Raw genomic sequence first — 11,775 nt, 5'->3', positions numbered from 1 at the left:
AAAATTTCGAGTCTGCATGGCTTTAATATTGGATATTAAAAATAGACCACTGGCATTGGCGCCACCATTTTTTGATAGCGAGAAGAACTCACCAATTAATTTTTTCCTTTATTTAAAACCAGAATGACAAGTTTTGAGCAACGACTAAGGTGGTTTTCAATGCGATAACCTGATTTTTTTTGTGTACAAGTCTCCATCTTGCTCTTCTTCTTCTTTTTTTTTTTTGGGAGGGGGTTAGGTAATTTGGGGTAATGCAGACCCCCACCAGATGAATAAATAGAGAAAAGGAACAATTACAACCGACGATAGACAACTCCGGAGGAGTCATTTTATATATATATATATATATGAGAAAACGGTTCCTACACACATGTGTAGATAAGTTATCTACACACTAGCTTAAAATAGAGTGGGGGCCACATTATTTGGGTGATCCAAACCATTCATTTTTAAGGCCCTCACATAGATAGGGTGTCCACAAAAAATCAAATCCATTGGATCATCCTAACCATTCGAACTGTGGAGGCAAAAAATGGACTAATTTGTGAAGGTTTAAAGACATCCATTTTACCTCCACAAATCGTAGGGTTGGGATGATCCTATGGATCTGATTTTTTGTAGACACCCTATCTATATGAGGGCCTTTAAAATGGATGGCTTGGATCACCCAAACAATGTGGGCCCCCACTGTATTTTAAGCTAGTGTGTAGAGAACTCTCTACACATATGTGTAGATAAGTTATCTACACACTAGCTTAAAATACAGTGGGGGCCACATTATTTGGGTGATCCAAACTATTCATTTTTAAGGCCCTCACATACATAGGGTGTCAACAAAAAATCAGATCCATAAGATCATCCTAACCATTCAAACTGTGGAGGCAAAAAATGGACTAATTTGTGAAGGTTTAAAGACATCCATTTTACCTCCACAAATCGTAGGATTGGGATGATCCTATGGATCTGATTTTTTGTAGACACCCTATCTATGTGAGGGCCTTTAAAATGGATGGCTTGGATCACCCAAACAATGTGGGCCCACACTGTATTTTAAGCTAGTGTGTAGAGAACTCTCTACACGGGCCGACAAAGAACTGTACGAACCACATCATAGGTTGATCCAAACCGTCGATGTAATGGAACACAACATCAATAGGTTGTGCCCGTAAAATCATTTTCATAGGCTGATCCTAGTCCTCCAATCTATAGAGGTTTCCATAATTAAAAAAGCATAAAGGTTGGTGGGGGGGGGGGGGGGGTAGGATTGAAATTATGTGTCTTTTAATGGGTGCGTTTGTTAAAAAGCATAAAGGAGGAGGTAGGATTGAAAATATGTGGGTTGAATGGGTGCCTTTGTTAAAAAAAGTCAAAAAAAGTGATGTGTAATTCTCATAGAATTTTGGGTGAAATTCAAATAATTCTCTCATTTTCTCTTCTGCTATATAGCGAAAATCAGCGGGTCAGTTGCGTTCACGCCAAATGAGAGAAATCTTCCATCTTGCTCTTCTCTCTTAGAATAACTGAAGCACAATGATATCTACACTCTTGTTTCGATAATGTCACTCCTTGCTTTATTAAACCACTTTCTAATTGTTTTGTTTATGACTTTTTGGAAAATATATTAACCTTTAACAGCTAATGAAATATACAGAGAAACAAGGGAGCGCATAGATAATTTCCATAACAAAAAATGTATAGTTTTAGATAAATTAAACATTAACAAAAATAATCTCGTTATGAAAGGTAAGAAAAGATGATCAGTATATGGCCAAATTTACAGAAATTTAGTGCCAACTCTCAAATGAAGTGATGATACAAGGAAGATGCATCCCGTCATGGATCAACGATCTTGGATCTTCACACATGTGTGACGTGTGTATGGTGGGGCAAGTGAAGCTTTCCTCATTCAATTATATTCTTTTTTGCTTCCTTATTGTACTTGTTTAATTTGTTTGTGTTAGAGAAAGTGAGAGTGTTAATATCGAAACAAAGGAATGCTAATATCATCTCCCACGGCAAATATATTTTTAGGAATGCTAATATCATCTCCCACGGCAAATATATTTTTAGTAGAACTCTAAGCTTGGCTTCTGAAAATGAACCAAACAGTGAGATGACATGTTCCAATTCCTTCATTTCCGCAAAAGCCCACCTAATTTTCGACATTAAATGCCAATAAATTGGTATTGATTTTCATATGATCTGAATGAAATAGCTATGATTACTTAAAAGAAAAAGAAAGTCTCTTTCCTTGATTAAAGTGTAAGGGATAGTGAGGAAGGTAATAGCTAGATAAAGAAGTAAGGATCTAGATTAATCAATTGCACCTAATTTTCGGAATCTAAACTTGATAGTGATATGATTTTCAGATGAAGGCACACCTGATCTGTTTTATTCAGTGGACACACATCTCTCTCTCTCTCTCTCTCTCTCTCTCTCTCTCTCTCTCTCTCTCTCTCTCTCTCTCTCTCTCTCTCTCTCGTGCGTGCACGCACACCTCAACAATTGGTTTTAGGGATGCAACTTGGGTCCAGCCGGGTTGGGTTTACCTACCCTAACCCGAACCTCAGGTCAACCCTAACCCAACCTGCCTTTAAATCTCTCAACCCAAGCACAACCACATTTTTCAAATCGGACTGGAGTGAGTCCGGTTGGAACAAATTGGGTTCAGGGTTGGCTCAGGAAATAAAATAATAAAATACAAAAAAAACATAACCCTAACATTATGAAATTGCGATAAAATCACAATAAAATTGGGGGGAATGGGGTCGGGTTGCCCAAGGCCTCAACCTCAACCCAATCGAAAATTAAATTGGGTATTAGGTTGGCTTTTCTAAACTCTAACCTTACCTAACCTAACCTAACAACCTAACCTAATGTTTTAAAAGATCAATTTTATCGAGTTGCACATACTTATCCCAATGTAAGACCCAAAAGTTTCTTATTAGCATTATCCTGTAGGTAACTGTTGTTTTCTCAAATAAAAATTGAAACAACAAGGAGAGAGAGTGAAAATATGAAATATTAACTAAAAAAAATCAAAGAAAGAGAAATGTGGAAATATGAGATATCAACTAAAAAATAAAAGAAGAAGAAATATATAGGTGCTAGGAAGACATACCCGTGTAAGAGTCAAGAGAGCTTCCCCACAGCCCTCCCTATTGCACCACATATGTATTATTGTATTAATGACTACTTTTATCTCCTTGATAAAACTCACATACTCCTAATCTTTTTGATACATGCAGCTGTTCGGGAGGATCGTGACACGGAGTTGTTTCCTCCTATCACTTTCCAAAGGAAGAAAAAGACAAGGATCTACCTGTCCTTTTATCAGAAATTAAGGACATATGTAAAGGCTACTGTTATTGGCACTACCATGTTTTGATAACCGCACTAAATTATCTTGTCTTTTTATTAGCAGCTTTTGGGGAACTGTAATAGCATTGTCAGCTTTTTAAATAAGAAAAGACAAGATAATTTAGTGCAATTATCAAAACATGGTAGTGCCAATAACAGTACCATGTCAAAGTTAAAGAAAGAGTCACCTTCAATGTTAGTTGCGCTGACCTGTGTACCTCTCCTCGGCTCTCCTAGTCACTGACTTTCTTTTTATTATACTTGACATAGACAATCCAAAATCCAATAAATCTCTGTGTCCACCTGTAGATTGTTGGAGGGATTTCCTACTCTTCTTCTTCTCCTTCTCCTTGTAAACACCCATCTCTCCCTCTCTTTCTCTCCACCAAGCCCAGAAAATAAAAACACAAAAAATCAAACCTACAATGGAAAATTTTGGAATTTGCACTTCCCTTTTACTGCTCTTAAACATCATAATATCAGTCCACTGTAGATTTGTGGTGGAGAAGAGTAGCATAACTGTCCTTTCACCGGGCCATATTCGGACCAAGCATGATAGTGCCATTGGAAATTTTGGAACTCCAAATTATGGAGGGACAATGGTGGGAACTGTGGTTTACCCACAAAAGAAATCCTCAGGCTGCAATCCCTTTGGCAGTGAGGACGCCATAAAAACCCCATCTTCTAGACCGCTCATTCTCCTGCTTGATCGAGGAGGTATATCTGTAATTCATCTGTATTTTTTTTTTTTTTTTTGTACTTTGTGTGATTCTGTCAAGAAAACTTGATAAAGACATAATTTTGATTGATGGGTGGTTTTATTTTATTGATCTGTTAGCAAACTTGTATAGCTGTAATTCCTTTGTTTTCTCATATTTTGTGTAATTCTGAGAAGAAAACTTGACAAAGACACAATTTTGAGTGATGGGTGGTTTTATTTTATTGATCTGTTAGCAAACTTGTATTGCTCTAATTCCTCTGTTTTCTCATATTTTGTGCAATTCTGTGAAGAAAACTTGACAAAGACATAATTTTGAGTGGTGGGTGGGGGGCTGTGTGTCCTTTATTTTGCTGTAATTCCTGTAGAATGTGAAGAAAACTTGACGAAGACATAATTTTAACAAAGACATAATTTTTCTGTAATTCCTCTTCTTTTATTGATCTGTTAGCTAACTTGCATATAAAACAGACCATCTTTTTTGAAAATTTCTGAATTTTGAACTAGAAAACGTGGTATTGGCGGCAGTGTGTCCTTTATTCATTGCATGATATGTGAATTTAATCATAAAACTTTAAGTCTTCTGTAAAAATTTCTGAATTTCGCAGTAATGGGTAGCCTTAATTTGAACAGCTTGAGATTTACATGTCGAACAAGAGTCTTCCGAGGAAGTTCTTGAATTTCGCACAAACAGACAGTTTTGCATAATGGATAATCACTAATTTTGTGAGGAGTTTGTGGATTTTACCCTGCTGAAAGACAAGGCAGTCCCCAATGATGTCAATTTTGTTACCTTTTGGTTTTACTTTTCGTTTAGATTATTATTAGATTGTGGGTTTTCCCGTTTGAAAAATTCATATCTTGGACTAATCCTCTGCTTTTTCTAGATAACGAAAATTTGTAACTTTTATCCATCTAACAGCTCTTGGGAGGAATGGTTGGTTCTTAATTTATTTTGCTCTGTTCTTTGGATTTCTTTGATCAATATCTAGAGGTTGCTTCTCCATGTCTTTGGTTATTCTAATCCTAGAAAATTCTATAGCCTTAACCAACAAATAAACAACCTTAAAAAATAGTTAGCTTTTCATCTTTTCTTATTTTCTGCAAATTTCTGAATTCAACCAAGAAATAGGGTCTCTTGATAAATGGGCTTTATTTATTTGTTTATCTTAAATTCCACCGTAGAGTGCTACTTCGCTTTGAAAGTATGGAACGCGCAACAAGCAGGAGCGGCAGCTGTTTTAGTCGCAGACGACACAGAGGAGCCTTTGATAACAATGGACACTCCCGACAAAAGCAGCGATGCAGACGGGTACATAGAGAAAATCAGAATCCCATCAGCTTTAATCAAGCTATCTTTTGGCCAAATCTTAAAGAAAGCCTTGAAAGATCACGAGGTTGTGATAAAACTAGACTGGAGGGAGTCGATGCCTCACCCCGATAAGAGAGTTGAGTATGAACTCTGGACCAATAGCAATGATGAGTGTGGGATCAGGTGCAATGAACAGATGAATTTTGTGAAGAATTTCAAGGGCCATGCTCAAATACTAGAGAAGGGTGGTTATACTCAGTTCACTCCACATTATATAACTTGGTACTGCCCTGAGGACTTTATTCTCAGCAAGCAATGCAAATCTGAGTGTATAAATCATGGGAGGTACTGTGCGCCCGATCCGGAGAAGGATTTTGCCATTGGGTATGATGGGAAGGATGTTGTTGTTGAGAACTTGCGGCAGATATGTGTACACAAAGTCGCCAGTGAGAGTAACCGTTCATGGGTTTGGTGGGATTTTGTGACAGATTTTCATATCAGATGTTCTATGAAGAAGAAGAAATATAGCAAGGAATGCGCGGAGGAGGTTGTCATGTTGCTTGGTGAGTGAAGCTAGCCAGCTAGGAGACTTACAATTGAGCTCCCTCTGTGTTTCTTCTTTCTGTTTAGCTATGTCACAAATATCTTTCTCGGGAATTACTTGGCAAGGGATACTCGCAGGATATATTATTTTTTTTTCGGATTTATATTGGGAAAAAATTGATAAAAATAAATTTATTGAAAAAATATATAAATACATAAATTTTAGAAAAATATAAAATAAAAATATCGGGAAAATATCGATATTTAAAATCTCGGCATTATTTCAGAATTTTGTCGTTTTATCAAAATGTCGCGATAAAAACACTATATGTGGAAAATATAGGAGATATTTGTGACATAGCTGTTTGGCTGCTGTTCTTAAAAATTTTATGATCTGCTGACCTTATTGTTTCAATGTGAGCCATCAGATTTGCCGCTCGAAAAGGTTAAACAATGCATGGGTGATCCTGACGCTGATGTAGAGAATCAAGTGTTGAAGGCTGAGCAAGATCTCCAGGTATTTGCTTCCCTTTTTGTTTGCTTTTCACCCTGAAATTAATATTTAAGGGTCATTTCTTAACCCTGATCCACCTCTAATAGTGACAAACACGCAGAGATATTCATTAAGGTCTTAGAACTCAATGCCTTTGTTTCAATTTTTAGGTTGGACGAGGATCCCGTGGTGACATTACCATCTTGCCGACTTTGGTTATTAACAATGTGCAGTATCGAGGTTTGTTATGAAATTCTTGCACGATTTTTATAAGAAACTTAATTATTGTCTTATAGATAACTCCACGGCATTCTCAATATCACAGTTACCATGTTGTTCCAAACAAACAAGTTGTCTTTTTTATAGGTGAGAGGTGGTTGTGAATTGTGATATGCAAAAGCAGCTACAAAAATAGTAGGATGTGAAAGCACTTAAGATTCTCTCTGTCTCTATTATTTCTTATTATCATCTAAATTTTTTTGGGCCAAGATCCAACTAATGGACAATCTTTAACTAAAACTTAACAGCTCAGTAAAGTCAAACATTGACTGTAAGTATCCTATTAAATTCTCTTGGTTGATGATCAGATACCTAACATTAATAGATTGGCGTTTTCTATTCTAGTATAGTTGGGCACTTGATTTCATTTGCTAATTTAATATTTTCTTTTATCCCCACCAATGTGACATGACCAAAAGGGCCAAAAGGTCTAACCTCATCTATTTATCTTCTCACTCTATTCTCTTCCTAAAACTATAGATCCATGATCTCTCAGGAGCTTTCTCCTTTCCAAAATTTATTGTTACATGTAAAGTTCCTTATATTTTTCAAAATTAATCTACCTATTCTTCACGGTTTTAACTACCTTTTACCATTTTCCATCATCTTGTCCAATCAGCTATTTTCCACATTGACTTGTCTGTGTCGAATCGCCGATGCATGTGTGTGATATTTGATTTGATCATGAATTATTGCGTATCCGATTGTAAAAGTACTTATTTTGTTGGCTTTGAAGGCAAATTGGAGAGAACTTCTGTGCTGAAGGCCATATGTGCTGGGTTTAAAGTGACCACAGATCCTCCAATTTGTTTGAGTAGAGGTTTGCATTCTTTGCATTTCTAATCAGGACTGGCCAAATAAACTTAGATTTTGAGTATATGTAGTGAATGTTTGTTTCCTTCTGATATGTTCGTAGATATTGAGACCGATGAATGCCTTGAAAGGAATGGTGGCTGTTGGCGGGACTCGCGATCTAATATAAGTGCTTGCAAGGTATTACAAATGAGATTACCTTATATCCCTCTTTTGTTTAATGCTTCTTAAGATTGTACTTCTCAGCATTATGTGCTCAGTAAATCTTTTTGTTGATGAAGCATTTTCTAGAAGTGGATTTATGAAGCGAAGACAATTTTACTTTTCACTGATCTTTGGATTACTTTCCTTTGTTTAGGATACTTTCAGGGGCAGAGTCTGTGAGTGCCCTGTAGTGAATGGTGTTCAGTATCATGGAGATGGTTACAAATCTTGTCAAGGTACACTGTTATTCCATATCTTCCTCCAATAGTTTAGTCCCCTCCCAATTTATAAAGATAAGAATAACCATCATAATTTCATGTTCTATGCAGCAAAGAATATTGGCTTGCACATGTTCCATTCTTATATCCGTTTTGATTCATGTGAACTTGCATGGTCCTCCAATGCAACTTATTTTTGTCCTTGCTCAGCTTTCAACACTTGCATGGTCCTCCAATGCTTCCTTACCTGAGAAAAAGTTCTCCAGTAAGGAAGCATACGAGTTAATTTCAAAACTATAGCTGTCTCTCCAAAATGAAAGAGAAGCATGATATGACAATTACTGGCAGCATGTATAACAAGTTTTCCACACAATTCGGAACAAAATTTTGAAATTCAGGTCTCCCGGCAGATGTTTAAAGATATATTTCTGATATACATTTTTCCCAGGATTGAGACCAACATCTAACCTTTGAATGCTTGAATGGTAATGCCCCTGTTTCTAGGTTGTTACCTGTGAACTTAGCTTCCTTTTTTCTCCCTTTATTGGCAGCGATTGGGCCTGCAAGATGCATGGTGGATAATGGGGGTTGCTGGTCAGAAAATCGAGAAGGACAAACTTTCTCAGCTTGCTCAGTTCAGTGATATTATCTCTTATCCTTGGCGTTTTAATATTTTAAGGATGTTCCACATATTATTTACACTGATTCAGTACTGGAAGTTCTTTAGCATATACCATCTCTACTGAACTTGTATACTATATGCACAATGAAAAAACAAAATTCTGATTTCAGATCATTTTACGTAATTTGTTTCTTGATGCAAAAAGGGATTTGAGTTAAAAGGGTGTCGCTGTCCTCATGGTTTTCGTGGTGATGGTTATAAATGTGAAGGTGTGCATAGATCTAATATATGTAATATATCTGTTTTTTTTCTTATTTTATGTCACAAATAACAAATTTTAACAGCTGTCTCTTTATTGTATGTCAGATGTTGATGAATGTAAGGAAGGACTTGCATGTCAGTGTGATGGTTGCAGTTGTAAGAATACATGGGGTGGATATGATTGCAAGTGCAAGGGAGATCTTTTGTACATAAAGGATCAGGATGTGTGCATCGGTAAGGATATATTTCTCTGTAGTCAACATAGTAGAAGTGTGATTTTTGTAATAGAGATTCACATTTATGTGGTAAGAACATTCATAGATTTGGCTATTTGGTCATAGATGGGCTTCCTGTCCGTGCTCTAAATTACATACAAGAATAAATATTTACTTTGATATTGATGAACTTAAGAATTTCAATGTCACAGATTGAGGTTTGTCTGTTATATTTGAGATCTAATTAGAACTCCAACCTCAAGGATCGTTAAATTTTAATGTAGTTTGGGAAGTAATTTCAGACATCACAATGACACAAGCACTATTAGATTAGACTGCCCATGGTCTTTTATGGATGTGGGAAAGTGATTAGTTCTTATATTTGCTTGGTCCTTGTTTTTCTATCGTACAGGCAGGAATACATCAAGATTTGGGTGGTTCCTGACACTCTTAGTTCTATCTGGTGTTGTCGGTGTGAGCATAGCTGCCTATATATTCTACAAATATAGGCTCCGGGTAATTTTTTTTATTTTTTTTATTTTTGAAAAATTAGGCTCCGGGTAAGTTTGGCAAGAAGATTTCAGAGCAAGCTCAAATGTATTATCTATTGATTGAAGTTGTGGGCCCAATTAATATTTTTGATGGTATTTTCTCCTTTTTGCAGTCTTACATGGACTCAGAGATCATGGCTATCATGTCACAGTACATGCCGCTTGAAACCCAAGAGATCGAGGCCCAACCTCTACGTCAAGATTCTGTGTAAGGAGGTATTCTTCTTTCATGAACGACGTGATTATTTTCCATTCCACTGTTCTGTCAAGCTAAATTCATTAGCAGCTATGTACATTGTTACCTTTCTAATATTCTGCAAATGTTATGTTGGTTTTGTGAGGAGAGGTGAAGCAGGAAATTGTTTAACTAAGTAGGAGAGGCTCTCTTGCTGATTGAAAGCTTAAAGATCCATTCAACAACTATCTCCTGCAACAGATGGTCCAACCTTTTCTCTTGAGGTATCCCATGTATGAAGAGAATATTGTCTCCCTTTGGCTCTGTACATGAAAACAAATTTATGTAAATTTAGTTAGAAAGGAATATAGTTTGATCCCAATCAAACAAAGAAAGGAAATGCAGCTCGGCTCATGTGTAATGAAATGAAGAAGTTGAGTTTGCAGCCTTGGCACTTTTAACAAAGGCAATGGAATGAGTTCTGTTGAAGTATAAAAGATTAAATAACACCTTCTACAACAGCTTAAGCTTTTGGACTAATTGGTTGTTTCACATGGTATCAGAGCAAAGGTCCTGAGTTCCAAAATCTCCTTGATATTAAAAATCCACATCTAATAGCCAACCCAAAAGAGGGGCGACATGTGCCATGTAGGCCAACCCCTAAAGAGGGGCCACACGTGAGGGAGAGTGTTAAGTATAAAAGATTAAATAACACCTTCTCCCACAGCTTAAGCTTTTGGAGTAATTGGTTGCTTCACAAGTTCCATCATTATCACCCAAAAGTTGCAAGAAAATTCAATAGGGATCCTGAAAAGTGCTGTGATCTGAGTCCTTGTTTGAAGACACCAATCAGAAATGCAGTACTGTTTAGCATGAGCTGGTTCCTGGTCCTTCATGACAAAGCCGTCTTTGTTTGTCAAGCTTATGCATAACCACTGTACGTGTGGCGAACATCAAACCATCGAAGCATCCCTGCCGGTATTATGCAATTAATCGAGATGGTTTTGTCTTCATGAACCTGAAAGATTACATGTTTTTCTGGTTGGCTGAAGATAGAAATTTTTTGGTTGAGTTCACCATTGAACTGTAATTTTTCTAGCTGAATTTATCACTGAAATGGTCTTTTGTTTTCTCTCTTTTCTATTGGTGTACTACTTTACAGTAGACTGGTTTCAAAGCAGCTTACCTGCTAACTGTCACAAATATAACTGAATGTGCACAAAGCTAAAAAATCATGATCGATCAAATGATCCTAACCTTCCAATCAACTGACTTTGACTTGTTGGAGGTGAAGTATTAGTTAAAGTTTGTCTAGTTGTTTGTTTCTACTCATCTAAAGTCACTTAATGGGGGATGAATTAAGATTAATCAAGCTAGAAAATGGGACAAACATAGTATCCCATTCTAGAACTTTATGTTATCTAATGACCACACCATTGGCAAGTTATGCCTAAAGATGAATAAGTAATAGGGTGTGTTGAGTTAGTGAGGAGGCACTTGAGATTTCATATCATTACCAGATGAACCAAGACATTCAATGGCTTTGTGCATGCCTTATATGAATTCATATGGCTAAAAATTTTCTTCCAATGGTCGAGGCCACCTTAGAGAGTGGTTTGATAACCAGATAGCCACATTCAATTCACTGCAGCATAAGTAAAAAGGCAATGATCTTAGTTCGTAGCTTCATCCCCTCACTTCGTGCAGGAGATGCTACAAAGGAATGTTTTTTGGGCTATTGGAAATGTAGGTAACTCCAATGCTAATGTTAGGCATTAGCTTTGGATCGATTGCCATGTTTTCTGGGCTATTGGAGATCCAAGAGAGGGCCTACCATATGGACGGTTTGGATCAATCAAAGTTGGGTCCCACTTTTTTCTTTTTTTTTAATACTGTATTGCCTCACAAACGTCTAGCATCATGAACGGCTACAATTCTGGACGGTACAGGTGTACATATCCATGGGCCCAGATAACTTTGCATGTCCCATACTTGCACACCCTGTTGTGGG

At 36.9% G+C, this 11,775-nt stretch overlaps 1 protein-coding gene across 1 annotated transcript; it reads left to right on the top strand.

The window, feature by feature from the left end:
• The first annotated feature begins 3,630 nt into the window (after positions 1–3,630).
• LOC143892607 (vacuolar-sorting receptor 6-like) lies at positions 3,631–10,304 on the top strand. Its single transcript, XM_077397335.1, has 13 exons — positions 3,631–4,077; positions 5,264–5,953; positions 6,362–6,450; positions 6,597–6,666; positions 7,442–7,525; positions 7,622–7,698; positions 7,877–7,958; positions 8,492–8,574; positions 8,768–8,831; positions 8,929–9,057; positions 9,451–9,554; positions 9,703–9,805; positions 9,934–10,304. The coding sequence occupies exons 1-12, from the start codon at positions 3,786–3,788 to the stop codon at positions 9,799–9,801; spliced, it is 1,863 nt and encodes a 620-aa protein (XP_077253450.1). The 5' UTR covers positions 3,631–3,785; the 3' UTR covers positions 9,802–9,805; positions 9,934–10,304.
• The last annotated feature ends 1,471 nt before the right edge of the window (positions 10,305–11,775 follow it).

The sequence above is a fragment of the Tasmannia lanceolata genome, unplaced genomic scaffold (genome assembly GCF_043159265.1).
Source record: "Tasmannia lanceolata isolate RefF3 unplaced genomic scaffold, GAP_Taslan_0.1 ptg000015l, whole genome shotgun sequence".
Taxonomy (NCBI): domain Eukaryota; kingdom Viridiplantae; phylum Streptophyta; class Magnoliopsida; order Canellales; family Winteraceae; genus Tasmannia; species Tasmannia lanceolata.
This window is presented reverse-complemented; position numbering and strand designations above follow the sequence as displayed.

Excerpts from the sequence above, each read along its gene's own strand:
- LOC143892607 (XM_077397335.1), top strand. The coding sequence starts at position 3,786 with ATGGAAAATTTTGGAATTTGCACTTCCCTTTTACTGCTCTTAAACATC. Across the intron at positions 7,959-8,491 it reads TGGTTACAAATCTTGTCAAG|CGATTGGGCCTGCAAGATGC; the intron begins GTACACTGTTAT and ends CTTTATTGGCAG. Across the intron at positions 8,832-8,928 it reads TGATGGTTATAAATGTGAAG|ATGTTGATGAATGTAAGGAA; the intron begins GTGTGCATAGAT and ends ATTGTATGTCAG.